The sequence below is a fragment of the Eurosta solidaginis genome, chromosome 5, assembly GCF_040869045.1.
Source record: "Eurosta solidaginis isolate ZX-2024a chromosome 5, ASM4086904v1, whole genome shotgun sequence".
Taxonomy (NCBI): Eukaryota; Metazoa; Arthropoda; class Insecta; order Diptera; family Tephritidae; genus Eurosta; species Eurosta solidaginis.
This window is the reverse complement of record NC_090323.1, coordinates 38104713-38127306: the sequence shown is the minus strand read 5'-3', so window position 1 is coordinate 38127306 and position 22594 is coordinate 38104713. Positions and strand designations below refer to the sequence as shown.

The window sequence follows — 22594 nt, the reverse complement described above, 5'->3', positions numbered from 1 at the left end:
TTCAGCTGGTCTTATATATGACTATGAATAGAAATTTGACGCGTCCAACGCTTTTATTTAATTGTCTAATCAACGCCCTAGATTTATGATGAGTGTGATAACTAGTACCTAGGACCTACCTAATTATTTTCTAGCTTTTAGTATTATTATTATTTCATGTAAATATTGTTTTCAATAAAACCGTTTAACTTAAAAAATTTTTTTTAATTATTTTATTTTCAAGTTTTTAGTCTATTTAATTGCCTATTATTTCTCATTCTATTTAGTTCAATTAGTGACTCATTATTACAAGGACTCTTTCCTGACAATTTGCTACAATCAAGTCCTCAACACATAATACTTCCAATGACTTTACTCAACTCTGCGCCACGTATGCTTGTCCCTCCTCCAACTTCTAAATATTTTGATGTCACTTATACCGGACTGTATGTAACATCTGTTCCAAATATGAGCTACATCGAACATCATAGGTCGCTTTCTATTCATGTATGTATTATGTGTTCCAATATGGACCAAAACTGACCACAAATACGATTGTTTTAATATCCCGATCTTCGCGCCACCTAGCGGCGATTTCTTTCATGGGTCGCTTTCCATTCTTGTATTTATTTTGTGTTCCAAATATGAGCCAAATCCGACCACAAATACGATTTTTGTAAATATCTCAATCCTTGCGCCACCTAGTGGCGATTTTTTTCATCGGTCGCTTTCCATTCTTGTTTGTGTTATGTGTTCCAAATATGAGCCAAATCGGACGACAAGTTTCAAGCTTGTAGCTTATCGCTAAATTACTTAAATTTTAATTACAAATTTCGTGCCAGCCTATCAAATCAAGCTAAATAAATCCTTTTAATAAGCTCATTGCACTGCTATAAAATTTTGAAAGTATTTGGTCAGCACTTTTCAAATTATCATTTGGCAATCACCATATCTTACTCTTTTCATTTTATGCTCAAAAATGTTATATTAACATTATGTTTTTTTTTTTCATGTGAAAACAAAATACTTGGTACACTTGTTTAAGAAGTTCATTTCAATTACTCTATAAATATTTTAAAATTTTACATGTTTAATATGTGCTTTTAACAGATAAGTCTTCGTTATAGTTACAAAATTGTTAATGTTGTTTCAACAGGAAAAATGCTGTTGTTATTACAGTATTTTTTAGTACGACTGAAAACAATTTTTCCATTATTGTTATTGATAGCTTTTTTTACATTTATGTATATACACAAGCTCTTAGACTTTTTATTTACTGCTAAGTGCATAACTTTATATACACTTATAAAATTATTGCGCGTAAAAAAGTATGTGTCTCCACTATTCTCCACTTTCAATTTTTGTAGCGTTATACAGTATGAGCTAAACGTTCTGTGAGTCCTCTATCTCTCCATACGCTAATACTATGTGCAGTTCTCCATGACCGTTTTTTTTAGTTGCAAATGTAGATGTATATACATGTAAACAAAAAAACACGCATAATATTAGCCCTTAATGCACTGCGACCTTTTTTTTAGATCTATTGAGCTTGACCTTAAACCTATTACCGCATGTGAAGGCTTCTAGTACCTCTTCAGGCTTTTTACTATATACTATTAGGGAACTAGGAGCCACGCCACTTAGATGGGAGAGTCTCTCCTTACCAGAAAGTCGTGTTCGCAGTGAGCGTGAACGGCAGTTACACTTCAGCTTACAACAGCGTCGGATTTGTGTATTGGATACATTAAGCTTACTTAAGTGATATCGCAGACTACAGTGTCCTGTTTAGTGCACTGTAAGTGTACGTAGGTCCTCTCTGCTTTGATATATGATTGCGGCTAATAATCTCGTTGCTGTGGATATAAATAATTTCGCTTGCTTTTGTCCTGATTAATGAATTCTATGTAAAATCTTTATACTTCAAAATCCATTTAACCCTACGATTACGGTGCAACTTGGGTGAGTTACTGCGAGAGAACGTGAAGACTTTCTAGGAAACATTTGAACGCTGAATTGTGAAGTTTACAGAAAGTCATGACCTTATTTACAAATATTGCCTAGCGTTAAGAAGTTTGACCTTAAAAAGTGAAGCGTCAAGTTGCTATAAAGTAGTCGCAGTTTTCTGAGTTCAATATCCTTCGTTTTAGTTTGTGTATTTTGGTTTGCATGAGCATGTTCCATATTCAAGTGAAAGTGAAGCTACGTTCGTCCTATTCTTCACCGGAGTGCGAGTTATGGCTCTAGTGTGGTGAATTAACTGATCTTGCTTTCGCCGTGTTGTTCCAGAAATAGGCCCGCCTAAATGTAATGGCGCTAAACGCCACAAAGAGATAGCTGATAGCGCTGTTGCAAATGTGGAAAAGACTTAGAGACCCTGTTCGATGTACTAAACCATTGCGTCCCTCACTCGTCGGCTCGACAGCGGCGAAACAACAACTTTAAAGATAGACTGTTCAAAGCTCTGAGATTCGCCGGGAACGTGAGGATATATAAGGAGGTCCCTGGGTTTTGGGAAAATTTAAATTTGACTTTAAAAATATATCTATTTATATAAAAATCAAATTCTGTGTGCTTGCATGTATGTGTGTTCCCTATGGAAACGTATTTCCCACACTTCAATCCTCACCAAATTTTGGCTATAGGTTCCTTCGATCAAGACGAAGGTTTTTCATATTTCAGAGATAAGAAATTCAAATAAATTTTTTTTTTTTTCAATTTCAAGCGCGCCACTGGGTTGTGCGCCAAATTTTGTATGTCAGCAAAAGTTACTCATACGCCATGTACACACTTAGGTGCAGAACTTTTGTTTGATCATAGCATTGAATTCACAAAAACTTAAAGCGATTGCATTGAGTTATTTAAAAGTTTTTATTAAATTTAAGCATTCCATTGTAAAAATAGATGTATATATGAGATGATAGACAGAAATTGTGCAGCTAAAACATTTTGATTAAGTTATGAGATTTTGAGTATGAACTGTGTGTGACAAAATAAAATTTGAAAAATAAAGCAAAGAATGATAAATTAGAGGAATGAGGGATCAACGAAAAAAAAGAAGAGAGGTAGAGGGTGTAAAAAAGAAGAAGGAAATTATAAAGGGTACAGATTATAACCTTTTTTATTTGATTTGATACATCAACTACCGGCGCAGTACGATTTTGACATTTGTCCATCGAATTTACAAGTACATGGAATTTTTTTTGTGTGTAGGTATGTCACCATGCTCCCACCTTTTATCGTTCCGCCATGATTGTCTGTCTCATCCTTCATACTAATCGAGCAGTTACTTCTGTGTGAAAGCAAAAAAATTACGATTTCATTAGCAGGTGAAATGAGATCATTAAGTTTCTGTGTGAAAATAGTATTATATGTACTGTACTGCATTAGTACCCCCACATTATCAGATACATACATATGTATGTTAAATTTTAGTAATTTTGCATAGCTTCCGTACATCTATTGACAAAGTCCTTTTCAAATATTTACATGAAAAAAAAAAATTATTTACCGCAAAAAAGAGCACTTAAAATAAACAAAAATATATTATGACTACAAAGATGTGTAGACACAAAGTTAAATCTAGAGAAAAAACGCTCAATATAAATGTGTGCGTAATGTGTTGAGAAGTAACCATTGCTAAGAATGATTAACATTTTTGTTTTATCTTTACTATAACTGTGAGGCACTTAAATAATATTTGGCGTTGGCGAAAAGTAAATATACAAAGTAATAATAAACAAAAAGCAGCGGATAATTTTGTAATATATTTCTTCACTTTTCAGCGCGAATATAAAACAGGAAAAAAGAAAAACAAAACACGCACAAAAACCTGAAGTAAAGGCAAATATTTACAAGAGATAAGTGAAAAACGTAAGCAAATAGTTAAGCGCTTTTTATAAGTAAAAAGAAATATATATAAATTAAAAAAAAAAGAAAACACATCAAATCATCATAATAGTAACTTATAACTGTTAAATTAAAAAAAAAAAACAAAAAAACAACGCACTCATCAGCAAAATGTCAATGACCAACAACGACATAATCAACGCGGAAACGCCATCGAACACTGTATTGCCAATGACAGAAATATCACCAGCCGCAACTACGCCAGCAAACGATCAGGTAGGTTACTAAGTATGGGTACTTCTTCAATCTTGTGGCCGCCAAAAATGCTGGCGCAATGCCAGTTTGAACCAAAAAAGCCTTAAGTGTTAGGCCAAATAAACCTACCACACTTACTTATTATACTCACACACTCACAAAATACAAGTACAAGTGCAATCAATAAATTTGTGGTATTATTGCTTTTTGCTGATATTTATTTTGATTATTATGTAATTTTTTTGCATTTAACTGCTATTTGGCATACTTTTTGGCGCTTGGCCGTTCTTTTTGATTATTACATTGCATAAGTAGTTGTAAGTCATTTTTTTTCAGCATTTTGTGGCACGATTTATATGCTTATTGTAGACATAGCTAATAGTGATAATTTTTTGTTTGCATACAGTGTGAGAAAGAGACAATTTTTGTAGGTGGCAACAACTGCCGCTTATTGTTACTAGTCGCTTTTTTTTTCATTTTATGAATATCTTTATAAATCATGGTTTAAAAGAACCAAGATATATGTGACCCGGTCTATGAAAAGGTGGCTTATGACTCAAAAAAGAAATTGCGAGAAACAGCTGTTAAAGATATACAATGTATTTCTTCAGGACGTTTGTGCTGTTCTTTTTTTTTTTTTTGAGTCATAAGCCAACTTTTCATAGACCAGGTCACATATATAGACTTTGATATATCAAAATTATCAGTATCCAAACAAATTTTGATTAATTCATGTCCGTCCATCCGTTAGTCCGTCCTTTAACACGATAACTTGATCTAAAATTGAGATATCTTCACCAAGTACGGTAAACGGACTTATCTACACCCAGAATAGATTGGTATTGAAAATAAGCGAAATCGCCACTTTTTCGATATGGAAAATTTAGAAAAATCAAAATGAGATAATTCTAAAACGAATACCGCTAAGCTAATGAAATTTGGTAGGTGGATTGGTTTTATGATGACAAACATCAGTTCCAAAAAATTTGGAATATGGGCGTGGCACCGCCCACATTTAAAAGATGAAGTTTTTAAGTTTAAGAAGCCGTAAATCAAAATCCGTTGAAGATAAAAAAAGGCTTTCTAACTACTTCGCCGCTTTCGTGCTGTAAGTGTCATAATTGAAGGCCAATCCGCACATATGCCGATCCAGAACCCAACGTACCCCGAGAGACTAGAGTTACTCTGTTACAATTTCAACGTGGATACTAGCTAAACTCTTAATTTATTCAGGCAAAGCTTGAATATACCGATGGAGGCAGTGTCAAGTACTAGCGTAACAATATTAGCCATTATTATCAGATATACAGCCTTACTGAATTAGGGCTAGAAACAGCACAAACTGGAGTAGAAACTATCTGCAACTTTAGCCAGACTTTTCTCATTGGGGCCAATCTAGAAAAAACTAGACGGTAACCAGATGTTCAACAATAGGTGGGGCCATACATACATAACAACCATTATCAAACTGCCAATGGTCTTGCTGTGATTTACTTCGAAGTATAGAGTATTAAGATGAAAAACTTAACCGGGCCCCCTGCGCAAAATAGAAATACATTTTCTGGTCGAGTTGTCTATGCCAATTTTGAGTGGAATTGCTTTTTCGGAGGAAATCGAGAGTATTAATGTATATAGCATTAGTGTTGCTATAAATTACTTATACACGTTTCGAACACCTCATTCAAGTTTTGTGGTCATTGACCTTTGTGCAGTGTATAGTTTTACTGGTACTACGGAAATTTTATGATTACAAAATAATTAAGCACAAATTATTTGCTAATGCCACAAATCAGTTGGTAAGCAACCACAAAATCTTCTTATACCTTTCATGAACATGAAATGGTATATTAACTTTGGTCCGATGTTTGTGACGTTGAGAAATATAGAAGATAGACTCACCATTAAGTATACCGAATTGATCAGGGCGACGAACCGAGTTGATATAGCCATGTCCGTCCATCCGTCTGTCTGTTTGAACGCAAACTAGTCACTAAAATTTTTGAGATATCTCAATGAAATTTGACACAAGGATGTATTTTTGTATTATATTAGACATTTGTCGGATCCGGTAGGATCAGACCCTATAACATATATCTCCCATACAACCGATCGTTTAGATAAGACAATTTTGGTAATTCCTGCCGAAATTTAGAAAGTATAAATGTGAAACTCGGTGATATATATTTTAATATATCATAGAAGATTTCCTGCAAAAGTCATTTCGATCGGAGCTATATATAGTTATATTCCATACAACCGATCGTTCAGATAAGGGGGTTTTTGCCATTTTTTATTTTTATATTTATCTTAAAAATCGTTTAGGTATGTACATCTCTTCACTATATATTTCTTACCTTATACATCTGATTATTTGGAGATTACGAACGGGATAAGATTTTTCTCCAGCCCCATTCATGAAAGGTATGAAGTCTTCGGCACAGCCGTCCTTACTTGTTTTTTTCTCTATTTTTCCTTCCTGCGTTTGTCTTGCTCTTTGGTTCATCAAAAACGTTTAACCTTTTTTTTTATGTTGCGGTTTTAATTTGGTTCCATCTGGCTTACTGTAATTGGCAGTAAACGTCAAGTTGAGCCGCAATTAATTTCAAAGGAAATGAGATAAAAGAAATTACAACATGCAACTACTTAGCTATTAAGAAAGAGAAAAGGGGGAGCGAATAGAGAAAAGATGAACGAGAAGTATAAATAAGCTACTGGTTAGGCTAAGGTACGAAAACAAGAGCGAGTAATTGAAGTTGTTTTTTGAGGAATGTCTAAAAACCCAGCCAACGATGATGAGTGGTTATCATTTCTCTAGTCCGTAGCGAAGACGGTGGAAATTGTTCTGCTTTCTTCATTTAAACGCAAGTCTTGAGTCAGCCAGCCTACAGCATGGCTTCCTTAAAATTCATATTACGACCAACGCGCTAAACGCAATTAACACACAGATAAATTGCAGACTGAACTACCGAAAACTCCATCATAGGATGGTGCTGGTGACACTTGACTTTTCAAAAGCTTTTGACACAGTCAAGCACCACAGACTACTTCAAGACATACAAGGTTCACTCCCTCACCCTTCTCTAAAATTATAGACCGGAAATTATCTGAGTGATCGACAAGCGTCTGTTCAATTTAGTAATAAAACCACAAAATCTATGAAAATTAAACAGCGTGGTGGCGCGCATTTATGTCTTATACCCGTAATTTATACATATCAAAGCTCCCTTCACAACCAGAACGAATTACCAACATTTCCAATGCCGACGACTGCACGATAATAGCAACAAGCACTTGCCCCTATCAGTCTTTCTGTTTTTGTTTTTTCCACACGCGGGCTCAAACTGTCGCCGACCATGTGCACAGCCACTTTGACGTGGAAGGAACACACTGGCGTTACGCTATATTGACTGACAGTCACCCAAAGATCTTATGTGTAACAGTAATTTTATCTTTAAGGCACATACCTCCGAAATTGTATCCAGTCGCAAGGAAATTTCCAAGTTGCTTGCCGTCAGTACAACTTACAAAGCAGCTGTTTGGCCGCTTATGAACTACGCGTCGCCGGTTTTGGTCGGTCGTCTTTAAAACATACATACTGGAAAATACTGGACTGGAGGCGTGTGAAAATACTGCACTCAGAACTACCGAGGTATGTCGTCTTATGATTTCTGAACACCACATACAAAGTGAGGCAAAAGAGCTCAACTTAAAGGGGCATAATGATATGCCGAAAAGACGGTCTTTCTGAATCGTCACAAGCCGGGGAATGCCAGCGAATAACTGATTGAGGGATCAAGAAACATCTCCGTTATCACTACAATGATATACGGCACCTACCAACTCAGTCAATTGAAATGTGTACACATAATGGCGTTCTTAGCATAATACACACTGAGACTGTAAATACCTTCGCACACCAGAGGAGTTTAAATCGTTTTCCACGTGGTCCTTCCAGCGGAGTGGGAGCCGCCCTCTTCCTGTGCTTCCAGGTCTGATAAAAATACTTTCTTAGCCTGAGCGTCATCTTTCTTTCGCGTTTTAATTCGCTGTAATACTTTAATGTCTGCGTGAAGCTCGTACAGCTCATCATTAAATCTTTTTCGGTACTCGCCATCGCCAACACGTAGAGGTCCATAAATCTTACGAAGCACTTTTCTCTCGAATACTCCCAGAGCCGCTTCATCTGATGATGTCGTGGTCCATGCTTCTGCACCATACAGAAGGACCGGTACGATAAGTGAATTTTAGAGTATGATTTTCGTTCGCCGAGAGAGGACTTTACTTTTCAATAGCCCACCTAGTCCAAAGTAGCATCTATTGGCAAGAGTGATCCTTGGGTGCATTTCAGGGCTGATGTTGTTGTTTGTAATAATGCTGGTTCCCAAATAAACGAATTCTTTAACTATTTCGAAACTACGGCTGCCAACAGTAGCGTGGTTGCAAACACGCATAAGCGCTGACTCTTTGCTCGGTAACAGCAGGTACATCGTTTTCTACTCATTCACCGTTAAACCCATCTCTACCGCTTCTTTTTTCAGTTTGGGGTAAGCAGAACTTACGGTGCGGATGTGCAGGTCGATGAACGCCAGTAATTCCACGCTTTTCCTAGGACACATCTGTGTTAAAAATACCAATTGATATAATGGGAAAAAGACAGAGCTCTAACTAGTTGGGAGTTTTGGAAAACTATTATTCTTCTAAGAAAGAGCCAATTGGTTTGACTTCATCATATTTATTGTATGTGAATATGAGCTGCATAATTCTGCTATATCACAATTTAATGTTAAACTGTTTGCATACATAAGTCAGTTACATAAAGTATGCTGGTAAACATTATGCAATGTCGTCAACCTTGATTCATACACTTTCGCACATACATTTACATACAAAACATTCACAGAGCGAAGGCAAGAATGTCGACATATTACAAAAGGCCAGCTCAGACAAACTTCACTACCCTAACACAAAATCTGCATTAGCCTTCAAAAGCAGAGTGCAAGTATCTTTCTTTGAAGGAAACACATATACACACGCACATACACACATGCGCACTTACATGCATCAACTTAAATAACTTGTGTAACGGCATATGCACATTTGCCCGTAGCTTAAACTTATATTCAATATAAATCCTTACAAAGCTTTTGGTTAAAGGCAAAATGTTGGCCAGACATGTCGTTACCAACACATTAGTAACTAGAACATGTAAGATGGCACACAAGCACACACACATGTTTGCTCTTTTTCACTGTCTGTCCGTCCGCCTGCATGTCTGCGCTCACATCTCACAGCTCTTTTACAACTATGCCGCCGCTACTGCAGCAAATTTACTAATGATAATCAAATAAAGGATCGAGGAAATGCAGAAGAAAATTATTGTGTTTGTATGAAAGTGTGTGTGTGTGTGTGTGTGTGTGTATACTAGAGGAAGGCAGCGCTCGATAACCCGCTATTCCACTTGGCGTTGTACCAAAAAATAATTTGCAGATTTTAATTCAAGATAAAAAGTTTTCCCAGCGCATATAAATGTCGTTGGTTGCATATATTAATGACCCTGATGCTTCCCTGCAAAAATCGCAAGTACTCCATGCATGCATGTATGGAGTACTCGCTATGGACCAACCGAGTACCCCAAAATTAACCACAATTCATACAAAAAATATGGTCCAATTAACATTGCGATGTCCTAGGACTGGACCATATACTCCAGCTCCGCATTACGTCAGAGTAATCCATGGAGTACACACAGTCCAATAAACATCGTGTAGTGATTACAATCGTTAAAAACGAGCAATGGTCGGCTTACAATGTGCTCGTGTAGAAACATGAGTTGGTCCATTGCTGCATTACAGTGGACTATAATGGTAAGTACTCCAGTGGACCACATGGTCCAACGATTTTTGCAGGGTTGTGGCAATATGAGAAAGTATGTGTGTGTGCATTGAGCTTATATGAGTTATGTGTATGCTCTTAAGTTTTTGTTTATGTAATATTTTATTGTGTTGTATTTTTGATTTAAATTTTTTGGCACTTGCAGCATGTTTTTAAAAAGCACATTGTTTTATTAAAAACCACGAAAAAGTATTCATACCATCTGAAAAGAAACGGTAGGTACCGTTGCGTATACGTAACATTTGTGTATATCTATATAGGGGATATTCCATCCCATTTCGACCAATTTTGAACCCGACCCCTTTAGAATTGGCTGAAGTCTTTTTTTTGTATTTTTTCCGAAAAGTAAATTTAAAAACAAATTTAAAAAAAAAGATCCCGAACGGTAAATTTTTGAAAAAGTTATAGCATTTTGAATAAAACACCGTTTTTTTTTTTTAAATTCATAACTTTTTTTGAGTTGGATGAACAAATTTTAAAAAATTCTGAAAAACGTCTTTCGTAAGCTAGAAAAAGAAGAAAAACTTTCAGCCAATTCTAAAGGGGTCGGGTTTAAAATTGGTCGAAATTGGATGGAATACCCCATAGATAAAAAAAAGGAGTGGCACCTCTCATACAAGTAGAATATATCATACTGCATATCTCTGGATCAGGCATGCTTAACGAACGAAACGATATCATTTCGTTACGATAATCAACGCTAATAAACGGAACGAAGTCACTTCGTTTCGTTTATTAACGTTAAGATCGTCAAATTAACGTTAATTTGACGTTCTTAACGTTAATAAACGAAACGAAGTGATTTCGTTTCGTTTATTAGCGTTGATTATCGTAACGAAATGATATCGTTTCGTTCGTTAAGCATGCCTGCTCTGGATATAGTAAAGGTAGGGTAATGAAAATTGCTAAGGAGCTATATGACGTTAAGTCCTAACACCTCCAGTAAAATGTAGAATTGGGGAAAAGGGGGCGTGGAACCTACAAGCTTGGGTTATTTTAGCAGCTAAAATTTGACTGCAGATTTGAGATTAGCTGTTATTCTTTTTGGACGTTTAGTAATCTGCAGCCGTTAAAAAATTTTGTTAACTTCAGTCTATCTACCTCAGTCTATCTATATATAAGTATATATGTATAAAATACAAGTTATGTATGTTTGTATGTAGGTATAAATCGAGTTACGTCCTAAACGGATCTGCCGATCACAACCAAATTTGCACCACCCCCTAGAAACCTTCCAAGGATGGTCGTAGGCTGAAAATAATTTCGATATATAAAAGGGGCGCGTCACCTCCCATACATATCTCTGGATGTAGTAATGGTAAGATGACGAAAATGGGTAAGGAGCTATATCACGCTAAGTCCTAACAGCACCAGTAATATATGGAATTGAGAAAAAGAAGATAAATGAGATTTTTCAGAACTATTGTTGCCGTAAAAACGTAGGTTATACCAACACGTAATGTTTAATTGTAGACCTGGGTTTCGCTGTTATTCCTTTAGTATTCTCTTGGGATTTGTTATCTTTAGGGTTGGTCTTTTTGGATGCGCCTTGAGGAACCGGACAAAATATTTCTGCTAAATTTGATATTAATTGATTTAAGAGCAAAAATAGAAATCACTATGGCAGTTGCTTTCTCGGTTACCGCGGATACCCTTTGTGTGGTGGACGTGCAGTTCACTCCGCATTTAAATTACCACTGTCTGTAAACATTTGATACACTTTAGTGCAACATAGGCAAACGTTCAGGCCAAATTGAGGGTGTGGGATGAATGCTTCATAAACAGTCGCTGCCAGGTTTAGACCGAAGCCTTAAGGATTTGAGGTGTAATGATCATCCCAAGGGTTGTGTTTTCCCCTTACTTGGTGGAATAGCCGCAGATGAAGTAAATGCGCGCTTTTTCGTCTATCGATGGCTTTACTTACAAAAATGTACTCTCTTTAGGAATATTAGAGCTCATTTTGGCTAAAGCACTTCAACAGCAGCTTTTGCTAAACAAATTTTTGAAATTCCTTTACTATCAGGTGTGATTTCTTTTCCTTCAAGTTTTTGCGAAATGATGACATCACCTGAAGTCTTAATAACTAATGTTTTTCCAAATATTGAATATATCTTTACAAACTAAAAATGGTTTCGAGAAAGTGCATTTTTGGCACCTTAAAATGAGGATTTTAATATCATTAGGACCGAGACAACTCATCCCTCTACTAACTTGCAAGCTGTGCATATCCGGTTGAGTTTCTTAACTCTTTTGAGACATTAGGGATTCCTTCCAATCGACTGATCCTTAAAAAAGGCCATAATATTTATACTTCGTGATTTGGATGCTCCGCGCTTATGTCATTGAAGCAATTCATTTTATTGGAAAATTTGTATAACAAAAAAGATTAAAACCAAGGATTTCATTGATACCGATAGATATGCCTTTTCAATTTTAAATGCCTCCAATTCCCTATCCCTATCAATGAAACTCAAGGAGGGTCATTAGCTAAAATTCAGGTGATTGATAAGCGCAATACACACCTTTATAGCATTATTGTTTCCGTGTATTGAAATACTTTTACAACAATGAGTAATATCTTTAATGAACATACTGAACAAAATTGGTCCAAGTATATATCACTGAGGCACCCCGGAGTACAGGCAGTTCGTTTCAGAGCAACCACTTTTAACTACTACTTTCTGCCAACAATTTGTAAGAAAGTTTTCGAGAAATCTTGCAGCAGTAGAAGAGAATCCAAAGTAATGTCGTAATTTCATTAAGAGAATGGAATGATCTACTGTGTCAAAAAATCTAAAAGTGACATCATAGTCAAATCACCCCTATCGTTATCGAAAAGTTAATAATATGTGTTAACGTTGAAACAATGTTGATTGCAATTAGTTTTACAAACTTAAGGCTTATACCGTTGTCACCAACGGCATTGGCTTTTTTAAATTTGTTACCCGTGTCTGGTGTGTACATCACATTTTCATTAAGTTTGAAATTTCGATTATTTATATATATACTCGACTGTAAAAGAAGTCATTGATCGAGTCAGGGTCCAAATCGCATTTCGAATCATTTTTACATGCAATCCCGTCTGACTTGAGATTTTTCCACAAGTTCTTGGTTGGTAAATTCGTGTCGTGTTATGAACAAATTGTTTAGCTCGTGGAATTTACTGGGGTTGTATATACACACAACTATACACTTCTTTAATGAATCACTAACTTTTCATAATTTAATGTTAAGAGTTGAAGTTTTAAGTGATCCTTACTGATGTTTTTTGTAATAAAACTTCCACGCAGCGAATAGCAGTTTTTCCTAACTAGCGCATAATCATCGCATTTAGAGACGGTACTAGTTCTAATTCTGACAATTCGACATTGTGACACTTTTGACATTGTGAGGTCTTACAAAAGGGGATAGGGTATTAGAGGCGTTGGTTTCACATTGCAATTGAGAAAGTGGTTGCTACCATGTGGCAACATATTACAAGTTGGACTTACATTGAGCATGTCGCGAGTTGATTCTGGATAGGAAAGAGTTTAACAAAATACAGTATCCATATCGAAGTTGAGATAGCATGACGGGCGTCTTCTTGCTTTCCTCAACGGCGAATTAAGAGTGTTCGTCTTTAAGAACGGGGCTCACCGGCCAATCTCCGGCATTATAGTCCGAGGTCTTTTTATGGATGTTTGTGAGTGCCTGTTTGTGTTCCCTTTCTTCATGCGGCTGAATTTTTAAATGCCGCATTTCCTTGTGGTGCTTGCGGGGATGACTTTTTGCGTTCCTGGGAGGAAGAGCCTCTTCCAACATATGTCTGTTGGGATGTCCAGGTTGCTGGATGTTTAATAGAAACTTTTTGTTAGGGAGTATTCTCTCCTCGCTGTGTAAATGGTGTTCTGTTTGACATGGCAGTTTTAAGAGGTTTTTTTTGCAGGACTGCAGCTTCCTCCAGGGTGTTTCTTTAAATCTGGATGAACTTATCGTAGACGCATACAAGCGGTGGACCAATTGCTGTTGCTATGAGCATTTTTTTTCTTGGCTCCAAGTTCTGCCAACGAGTGGCTTACAGATTTTTATGCAGCTCTGAACTTAAAGTACAATATTTTTGTGTGCTGCACAATCGTTAGACTAATGCCGTCGACATAGATTTTCAATATTGCGTCCACTTTGTCACCGAATATGCGGTAGGTGACAATGGTTAATCGCGCATGGGGAAGAAACTGGAATCGCTAGGGAGATAGTTGGTAATTTTGTATCAAAATACGTCAATGGAAGGGCCAGAGCCTGTTGCGATTATCGTGCAATCATCGGCGTAATATACAATCGTTACTCCTTCTAGTAGGGAACTACAACCTCGTGCAGCATCCCTTGTTGAATTCTTCTGGGTTTAGTGTTAAGCTCCTGAATTAGACAGAAGCCTGCTGACTGCACAGATATTTTGCCGTTCCTTTATTGAGCTGGTTTGTGACTCTTTCTCTGCAGGGACTTGGCAGATAAAAGGCTACGGCCTATGTTTCATTGGACTTCACCAACAGTTTTCTAATTATAAAAGACTCCTTCCTTGCTCTGTGGTTAAAGCTGTTACAAATACCAGAGGCCTGTGGCAGCTCTAATGTCATGTTGTCATCTGCTGTGATCAAAACGATCGAAAGTCTATTACTTTTATGAACGACTTAGGTCCCAGAAACACGTGGGCGTAGTACCAAATCGTGATTTTCGATCACCATGTATATTTAAAAATTTCAAAAACTGTGTGGGTTACTAAAAAAATATATAGATACATACAAATATGCATAGTATGAACAACTTTCGCTAGCAAAAAATAAACAAAACCAGAAATTTCTACTGTTTTTACCCCAAGCAGCTTTTAGGGTAGCTTTATTGTTGTTTTTTTATTTTTGCAGCTGTAGTGAATTTCCGATTTTTGCATGCCTATATTTATTACTTTTGCTTGGTAACCATTATTAATTTTCAACGCATGTTAAAAACCACAAACAAGTAAAAAAAAAAAAAACAACAACAACAAAACAAAACCAAAAACATGAAAACCAAAACTCGCAAAGTTGAAAGCAATGATTGATATTGGCAATTTTTTTTTATTTTTTGTGTGCTGCCACAACTTGGATAACAATAACTGTAAAATGCACTGTAAAACAATACGCACAACAATAACTTAAATAACAACAACAACAACAATAATAACTTCGAAAATAAATTCCAACAACGCATTCGGCCGCGAAGTATCTTCCAGCCACTCAACAATATTTTCATCATCGCAAGCAACAACAACAACAAGAATACCCGCAACAACAGCAACACACTTTACAGTCACAGCGTGGCATAATGCGCATACCAATGCAGCAACAACAACAACAACACCACCCACCAGCAGGAACGCAACAACAAACGCAAAACTATGGGCCAACAAAACCTCAAAAATATCAACATCACAATAATATTACCATACAACCAAATCATATTAACAACAACGCAAATGCTAACAGCAACCTACCGTTATATCAGGGGTGTAGCGACAGTGGTGCTGGTGGTGGTATGGGTAACATTAGTGTTGAGGCTAAAACCAGCGGCGGAGCTACTGTTACATTTGATGAATTCACCGAATTCTATTGGCCGCATGATACTCCAAAACAACAACAGCAGCAACAACAACTACAACAACAGCAAACACAAAAGCATCAACAACTCTCAATGCAACATAGCAATTACAATAATAGTATTGATATTAACGGCATGGATATGAACGTAGCGGGGCGTGGTATTACAATAGAAAACAATCTTTTTGGCAACACCTCTACAACCGCAAGCGCCAACATGGGACATACTTTTATTACACCTGCAGATATACCACCACCACCTCCGCATCCACCAAATATACATGCACGTAAACGTTATTTGAGCGCCAGCAAAAGTGTAGAGGAGAGAACGCGCCACGAAAGCGGTGGTGGACGTTGTCAGTGTGAACATCCGATTGAGTTTGTAGCGCAACAACAACAAATGCCCTCGCAACAGGCGCAATCAGCTGTGCAACAGCAACAACAACAACAACCGCATCAATTATATACAGCACATCATAATGCCTATCATCCAACTCAGCAGCCGCACCAGCAACAGCAGCAACAACAGCAACAAATACCATCAACATATCGTCCACATTCACTTAGTCAATATTCTCACAGTGATTATAATCATTCACCACCACCTGTCACCACGCTCACACGCTCCGATTCGCATCGCAGTCAGCACAATTTCGTTGCTGTTGCGAACTCGACGTATTATAAAAACCGTTTCTTTGATGGTGCGCCACTACCACCACCCTCGCATCTATCCACTTCATCACTGTCGTCGAAAACTACTTTTGAAACGAGGCAGTTTAAGGTAAGCGGAAGTTTGAAAGAATGTCGAAGCATGCGTGTCAGAGAAAGTTACAACCAGGCATTACTTTAATTTTGGTATTTTTTTTTCTCTTTATTAATTGTGTATAAGTATAATATAATACATATCCATTCTAAAAAAAATTACATTTTTGTGCGAGAATCTAGTTCATCTAATTTACAATTTCCGCGTATCCGTATGAAAAAAATGTATTGGTTGGCGCTATGAAGAAATTTTTTAGAAGTTTTTAAATTTCACCCTGTTCCTTACAACCGTGGTTACTTGACTCCTCGTATAAAAAATGGTAATTTTTTACTTGACAAAAACTCTTACAATAGCACAAAAATTGTCAAAGGAGTACCTGAAAACGCATTTTGATCTTAAAAAACTATTTAAATCTCGCAACATAAACGAATAAGTAGTTAAAGCGGATTTGGGCTCCTTAAAGAAAAGGAAGCAACATGGCTATCCACGCATACACTCGTATTCATGTTGAATAGTTTATATAGTTTGTCAGAATGTTGTAATGAAAAGTTGTTTGCTTTAAGACAGTTGTGGCACCCAAAATAATGCAAACCTTAAATGTTAGGTGACCCTAATTTAGTAGACCCGAAACCGAATAGGGATATGTCTAACCTCGATACTAATATGTAGGTATGCAGGCCATTCAATGATAATCAGGTTAAATAAAATTTGGGTTTGTCTTCGCAAAGTCAGCATAAATAAAGGGAATTTAGTATAGTTTTCCATAGGAAAGAAGTAACCTAGAATGTTGAGCCATTGTACATGGCCCTACAAAGTATAAGTCCCTTTTACATTAGAAAATCATTGAACTCAAATCGATCATGACATAGACTAAGAGGGTGATACAGGAGGGAAGTAGTTCAGCAGCGCCCGTACCAAGCAGTTCTTAAAATTTTTATTGCTAATTCTTGGTGTATTCCGTGTTTTATTTCACGCTTTCTTTTAAGAGGAATTGGCAAATGTAAAGGGGAATAAAACACACAAAAGGCAATGCCAGCAGAATTGAATTCAAGAATTCTGTAATGTAATTCAATAATTAGAAGTCAGAAATAAGAAATTGTTTAGATATTCACAAAAAACCGAATAATTACCCTCAAACGGCTGCAAAACTGGCTCAAAATGCTTTTTTAGTTAATTCTTTTTGTGTACAACAATATCACCAAAATTACATCAACCAAAAAATATCTTGACAGAGTACAAGTATTAGTTTGCCGCCTTCGGATTATTTCTTCCAAAATTAAAGCGCGTCATTTGACACCTCTACCGAAATTTTTTGACATGTATTAGAAATCGATGCCTGTGGTAAATAATGCCTTCCATTGAATATTTGTTTCTAAATTTAATGCCAAAATCAGTATAGGATGCTACTTTTTCCTCAAAAGACACTAAAATATCAAAACTAACAAATATCTTTGAATGCGGAATAGTCTTAATTAAAGATTTCCCATATGTGGAGTCAAGTAACCATCGCACATTTTAAGATTGTGTGATTTTCATCACAAACATATTGTAACGAATTTACTGCAAATCCTCTTATTTGCAACCTTCTGCTAAGTTCGAATCACTAAACTGTTGAATAAATAACTCCAATATTGAATAATGGAAAAATGGCCTTTATTAAAGTACTTCACAATAACACTACAACTGATTTTCAAAATAATACTGCTATTGCTCGCCAGATAGCGTCTTAATCAAAATTGATTCTAGCGCCTCTACGGTTGCGGCCTTATATACTCTTTGATTTCCTCGCTGCATCTGCTAGGCGCTTCCATTTCCAGAATCTACTAGTTGGCCATCAGCTATCAAATTTCTCAGCTGTAACTACAGATGCAGGATTTTATAGCTTATCTCATTGCATACTTTGGGGAGGATCTCAGATATATGCATGTGGTTGTGCATTGCTCTCCGCTGCATGTACGTACATATGTGTAGACGTAATGATTGATAGATACATAATGATTGATTTATGGATGTGCATACAATCACTGCTTAGCATCGGCTTGGAGATGGCAGTACCCCTTAGTGTTGCTAATATTCGTAACAATATTAATACGCATTCTAGGTATAACAAATTAGCTCCTGATGTATATTTGCTTGCCGGGGAAACCTTTTTTCACTTCGATTTAAGTTCATCGAACTTAAGTAGCAAATTGTTTAATTTCTCGCAACTTTTGACAGCAGACCACCAACTTAAAACCTCTTTTAAAAAATACAAATCAGGCTCATGTCATTTTAAATTTAAAATACTTTTTTAGAGATAAAATAGTGTTTAAATGGACTATAACAGACTTAAAATGATATTTAATTTAGAACCATGTTTAAACCAATAAAACTCCATTTTATTTCGACTATGATTACGGGCCCATGTTTTTGTGGTGAACCAAATTCCCGCGTGATATCTATGTGTGTATTACTTATTACATAAATTTCTTGTACTTAACAATTCTAGGTTTGAGAAATTGTTTTCATTTTAAATACACCTCTGAAATTGCTGCGCATAAAATTAGTACTACTCAATTTCAATACGCATTATACTCAGATGTAACTGAAATATATGTGTCTATGTTACACCCTCTACACTAATTCTATGTATTCTATGCGTGTCCACTATCCATCGCAACTGATGCAGCTATATGTTATACACAGCCATACAACAGAGGGTTGTGTCTCCGCTTTTCGGTACACCCTGTGCTGTAGCAAGTTATTTAACCACTGCCGCTAGATGGGTCTCCTAAGCATTGTCTAAGCGAGGATAAGCGTTTTTTTCTACGCCCAAACGTTGTTCTACCAAAAATATTTTTTTTTTGGGCGAATCCCAAAATTTCTGTCAATAAACACTTTTTAGGAGCATTTAAACCAGTTGTATACATTCAGGCGCTTAATTTAAAACAAATATAAGTTAAAAATAAGAAAATATAAATTTGATTGAAAAGTTAGAAACTAAATGTAAAAGATGCATACTTTTGAAGGCAAATTTATACTCAGTTGTACTTGTACACTGAGTATTATAACTTTGATTGGTTGGTTTTACAAATATAAAGGAATTGATAGACTTCCATATATCAAAGTCATCAGTATTGAAATAAAATTTGATTAAGCCATCTCCGCCAGTCCGTCCGTCCGTTAGCACGATTCCACGCTCAATTTTTTGATATCGAAAATTCAGAAAAATTGAAAAAATTAGATAATTGAAAAACAAATACCACTAAGCTAATGAAATTTAGTAGGTGGATTGCCGCAAAACATAAATTACAAAAAATTTTCGAACACGGGCTCACAAGAGCGTTTCAAGTGCACGGCTGGATATGTAATGTTCGGTTTCGGCGTGTATGGTGATAAGGTTAATATAATCAAATAATGCTACGAAGAGAAAGCTAAAATTAGCGTGAGGATCTCCGAGTCGCACCAGAAAGGTATCCGATAAGTTGCCGTAGATGGTGGTATACCCGTGAGACTAAGCGGAGTCAGCGCCTGAAGCTAAAGATGCAAGTTGATAGGATTTAAATCCGAAATTGTTACCAGAAAATAAGGCAGATGATGGAGGCTTTACGGTCTGCATGTATCATTTGGTAACCTGGTTAGCGTCTTACAAATAGAGCTCAAATTATGGTTATGTTATCTTTGCTAGCCATGGTACTGACGAACCCGATACCCTAATTCTTACGAACGAAGAACGTCTCCAGGAAGATCGAATTTGTTTGGAGCAAAATAATGTTGCAGTAAACTGGCTAACTGATTCACAGATGGATCGAAGTTGGGTGGGATCATGCCTATGACACTTTCCAAGCGAAAGTTGCCGCTATTCATGCAGTGTATGGAATTATATCCAGTGCTACTACGGTTAGAGAATTCAACATCTTCTTCGATAGTCAAACAACCGTTAAAGTACTAAACCCAACTGAAATGCTTGTCGAACTGACTCAACGTCCATCTGTCCAAAAGCAGACAGAGCGTGTCCAACGGATATTCTAATTACTACAAATGCCAAATTCTGATTAACGGATCCGCATTATGATTTCGCCGTACACAATTTTGTCTGAGAACCGGATGATGTCAATCCTGAAGGAAAAAATAATAGATCATATGAAGTGAATTTATTGCGGGAGAAAGTCAGATATATGTAGGCATCTTACTTACTTAATTTCAGCTTAACCTGAACGGTTATGACCGGGGTTATCTTCTTATCCGAGGTTTTTTAGATATTTTCATTGGAGTGTAGTTTGACGTGGCGTGTCCAAAGCCCGGCGCACAACCCGCTCAGCGGGGCTGAAAATATTACTGGCACATTTATATAGCGATCCGCTTGATCCAAGACAGACGTCCGTTGGCAGTCGCACCTTGTGTTGGTTAGACGCCGCCGATCCCCCCGTTAGCCGTTATATTGAGTTTGCAGGGTGACCTAGCCTGGTTGTCGCTTTTCACATTGGCTCACTACTAAACGTATGTTCAGTGGCTATCTAAAGGTTACCTGGCCGCAAGAGAACGGAAGTAGTGAGCGGCTTGAAACGTTGGCAAAAGAATCGCTCTGACCATTTCCAGGTGAATGGCGGTCAGAAGTTCAACCACTTGCGTGGCTTCACCTTCCGTAGGCATCTAAATCGTTTTTTTTCTTCCAATTCCCTGAAAAAGCGACTTTGATTAACTCCATTTTTACTTTACAAAAAATTGGCTTAAATCTCTTAAGCGCAGTTGGAAAAAATATAAATTGCTGAACAAAACAGTGCAAGAAAATTTTTCTTTTAAGAAAATTTGTAGAAAAAACGGAACGTACCACATCTACATCCAGCAAAGGATAACGATAACACTCCCCAAGGCCTTCGGAAAGTGTCGTTAGCGCTACAACAACAACAGGATTAACTTATAAGCTTATTATTCCAGAAGACAGTGTCCAGTTACTATGCACATCATGGGCCTTAAGTCCTCTCTCTTTAGTGATTTGCGCAACTTTTTTAGACTTATATCGTAGCATTTGCACATGATCTTTGAAATTCCGCAGCCACATGCTTCTGTCCACGCCTTTTCTGCTTGATGATTTATCATCATCTATATAACTCCTATCTCCTTCGTTCAGACATTTCAAACAAAAATTATCAATATCGCCGATCTCTGATAAATATTTCAACATTCAACTCAGGCAATGTGTTTTTTGCGCATCCTATCCTTTCCACAATTGCACTCTCCCTAACTGACTGAAATCATTTTTATTGTACACTCAACTCAGAAGTACGTTAGCTAGTTTATTTGAATGTGTTTGATGCACAACGCCCAGATAATTGACCAAATTGATGTGCATATTTTATGCAAAAGAGTAAACAAGGATATGAGTTTTATTGTTGGTCAGCATTCATCCAATGCGATAGTCATATAAAACCACTTAAGCACTTTAACCACACTAGTAAAAATGTAAATATAAGTGTGCTTCTTCTTCTTCATATTTAACAAGAATGATTTATGACATCTTTGAATAACTTAAAACAGCAGAAAAGGTAGATAGCTAGCTGCTCAGATTGAAGCGGTAGTTAAGTTGCTAAGCGTTACAAGTGTTTATATGAGTGTATGTATGTTTGTAGTTTTGAATTGAAATTGAATAAAATTTTGAGTATATGAAATATAGTAAAAAGTTGAGAAGAATGTAGTGAATATCAAAGTAAAAGCAATAAAGGAAACAGCTATAAATTAGCTGATTAGAGCTAGACACTAAAGCAATCATTTATCAAAGTGCTGATGTGATTTTGATCCGTTTTTGTTATGATTTAGTGTGCAGATAAGTTCACCAACGACAAATTTTACTAGGGTGGTAGGATTTTGGACCAGGTTATTTGACGCTCATAGAGGTGCGTCTATTTCAAATTTCGTCTCTTGTCATATGACAATATTATTCCTCCCGCTATGAAGTCATAACTTGGCAGTGAGGTAGGCTTAATGCACACAAAAAATTACTAGATGCTTCAAATGCATAAGAAGGCTAAAGTTTTTCGGCACCATAAATAATAGATATGTAAGGAGAGCATATTCTGGTGATATATATCTCAGGCGTGATTTTCAGTACTATTTCAACTCAGTTTGTCAGTTGAACAACGCCTAAACCTATTCGGAAGTTTTTCAGTTTACTTTAATTGAAGATTAAGCTAAGCTTAAGCTGACTTATTTTATTTTGTTGATTTTCCGACAAGATGGATAAATAATGTATATTGGAACGATTTTCCCCTTCATC

The 22594-nt window shown here is 36.6% G+C and overlaps 1 protein-coding gene and 1 long non-coding RNA gene across 12 annotated transcripts in view; one reads left to right on the top strand and one right to left on the bottom strand.

Annotated features, from left to right (window-relative positions):
- The window catches only part of LOC137233618 (venom dipeptidyl peptidase 4-like), a 411237-nt gene that overhangs the window by 335198 nt on the left and 53445 nt on the right, over window positions 1-22594 (top strand). For 4 of the 11 annotated variants that reach the window (XM_067756794.1, XM_067756791.1, XM_067756790.1 and 1 more), the window contains one exon: window positions 3762-4101. The exons of the other annotated variants lie outside the window; for them this stretch is intronic. In XM_067756794.1, coding sequence (XP_067612895.1) covers window positions 3997-4101 — 105 coding nt within the window. In that variant the 5' untranslated portion in view covers window positions 3762-3996. The remainder of the gene's footprint in view (window positions 1-3761; window positions 4102-22594) is intronic. 11 annotated transcript variants of the gene reach the window in all.
- Window positions 2715-22594, bottom strand: part of LOC137233620 (uncharacterized) — a 250710-nt gene continuing 230830 nt past the window's right edge. The window contains exon 3 of the long non-coding RNA XR_010947517.1: window positions 2715-3268. This is a non-coding gene — a long non-coding RNA (uncharacterized lncRNA). The remainder of the gene's footprint in view (window positions 3269-22594) is intronic.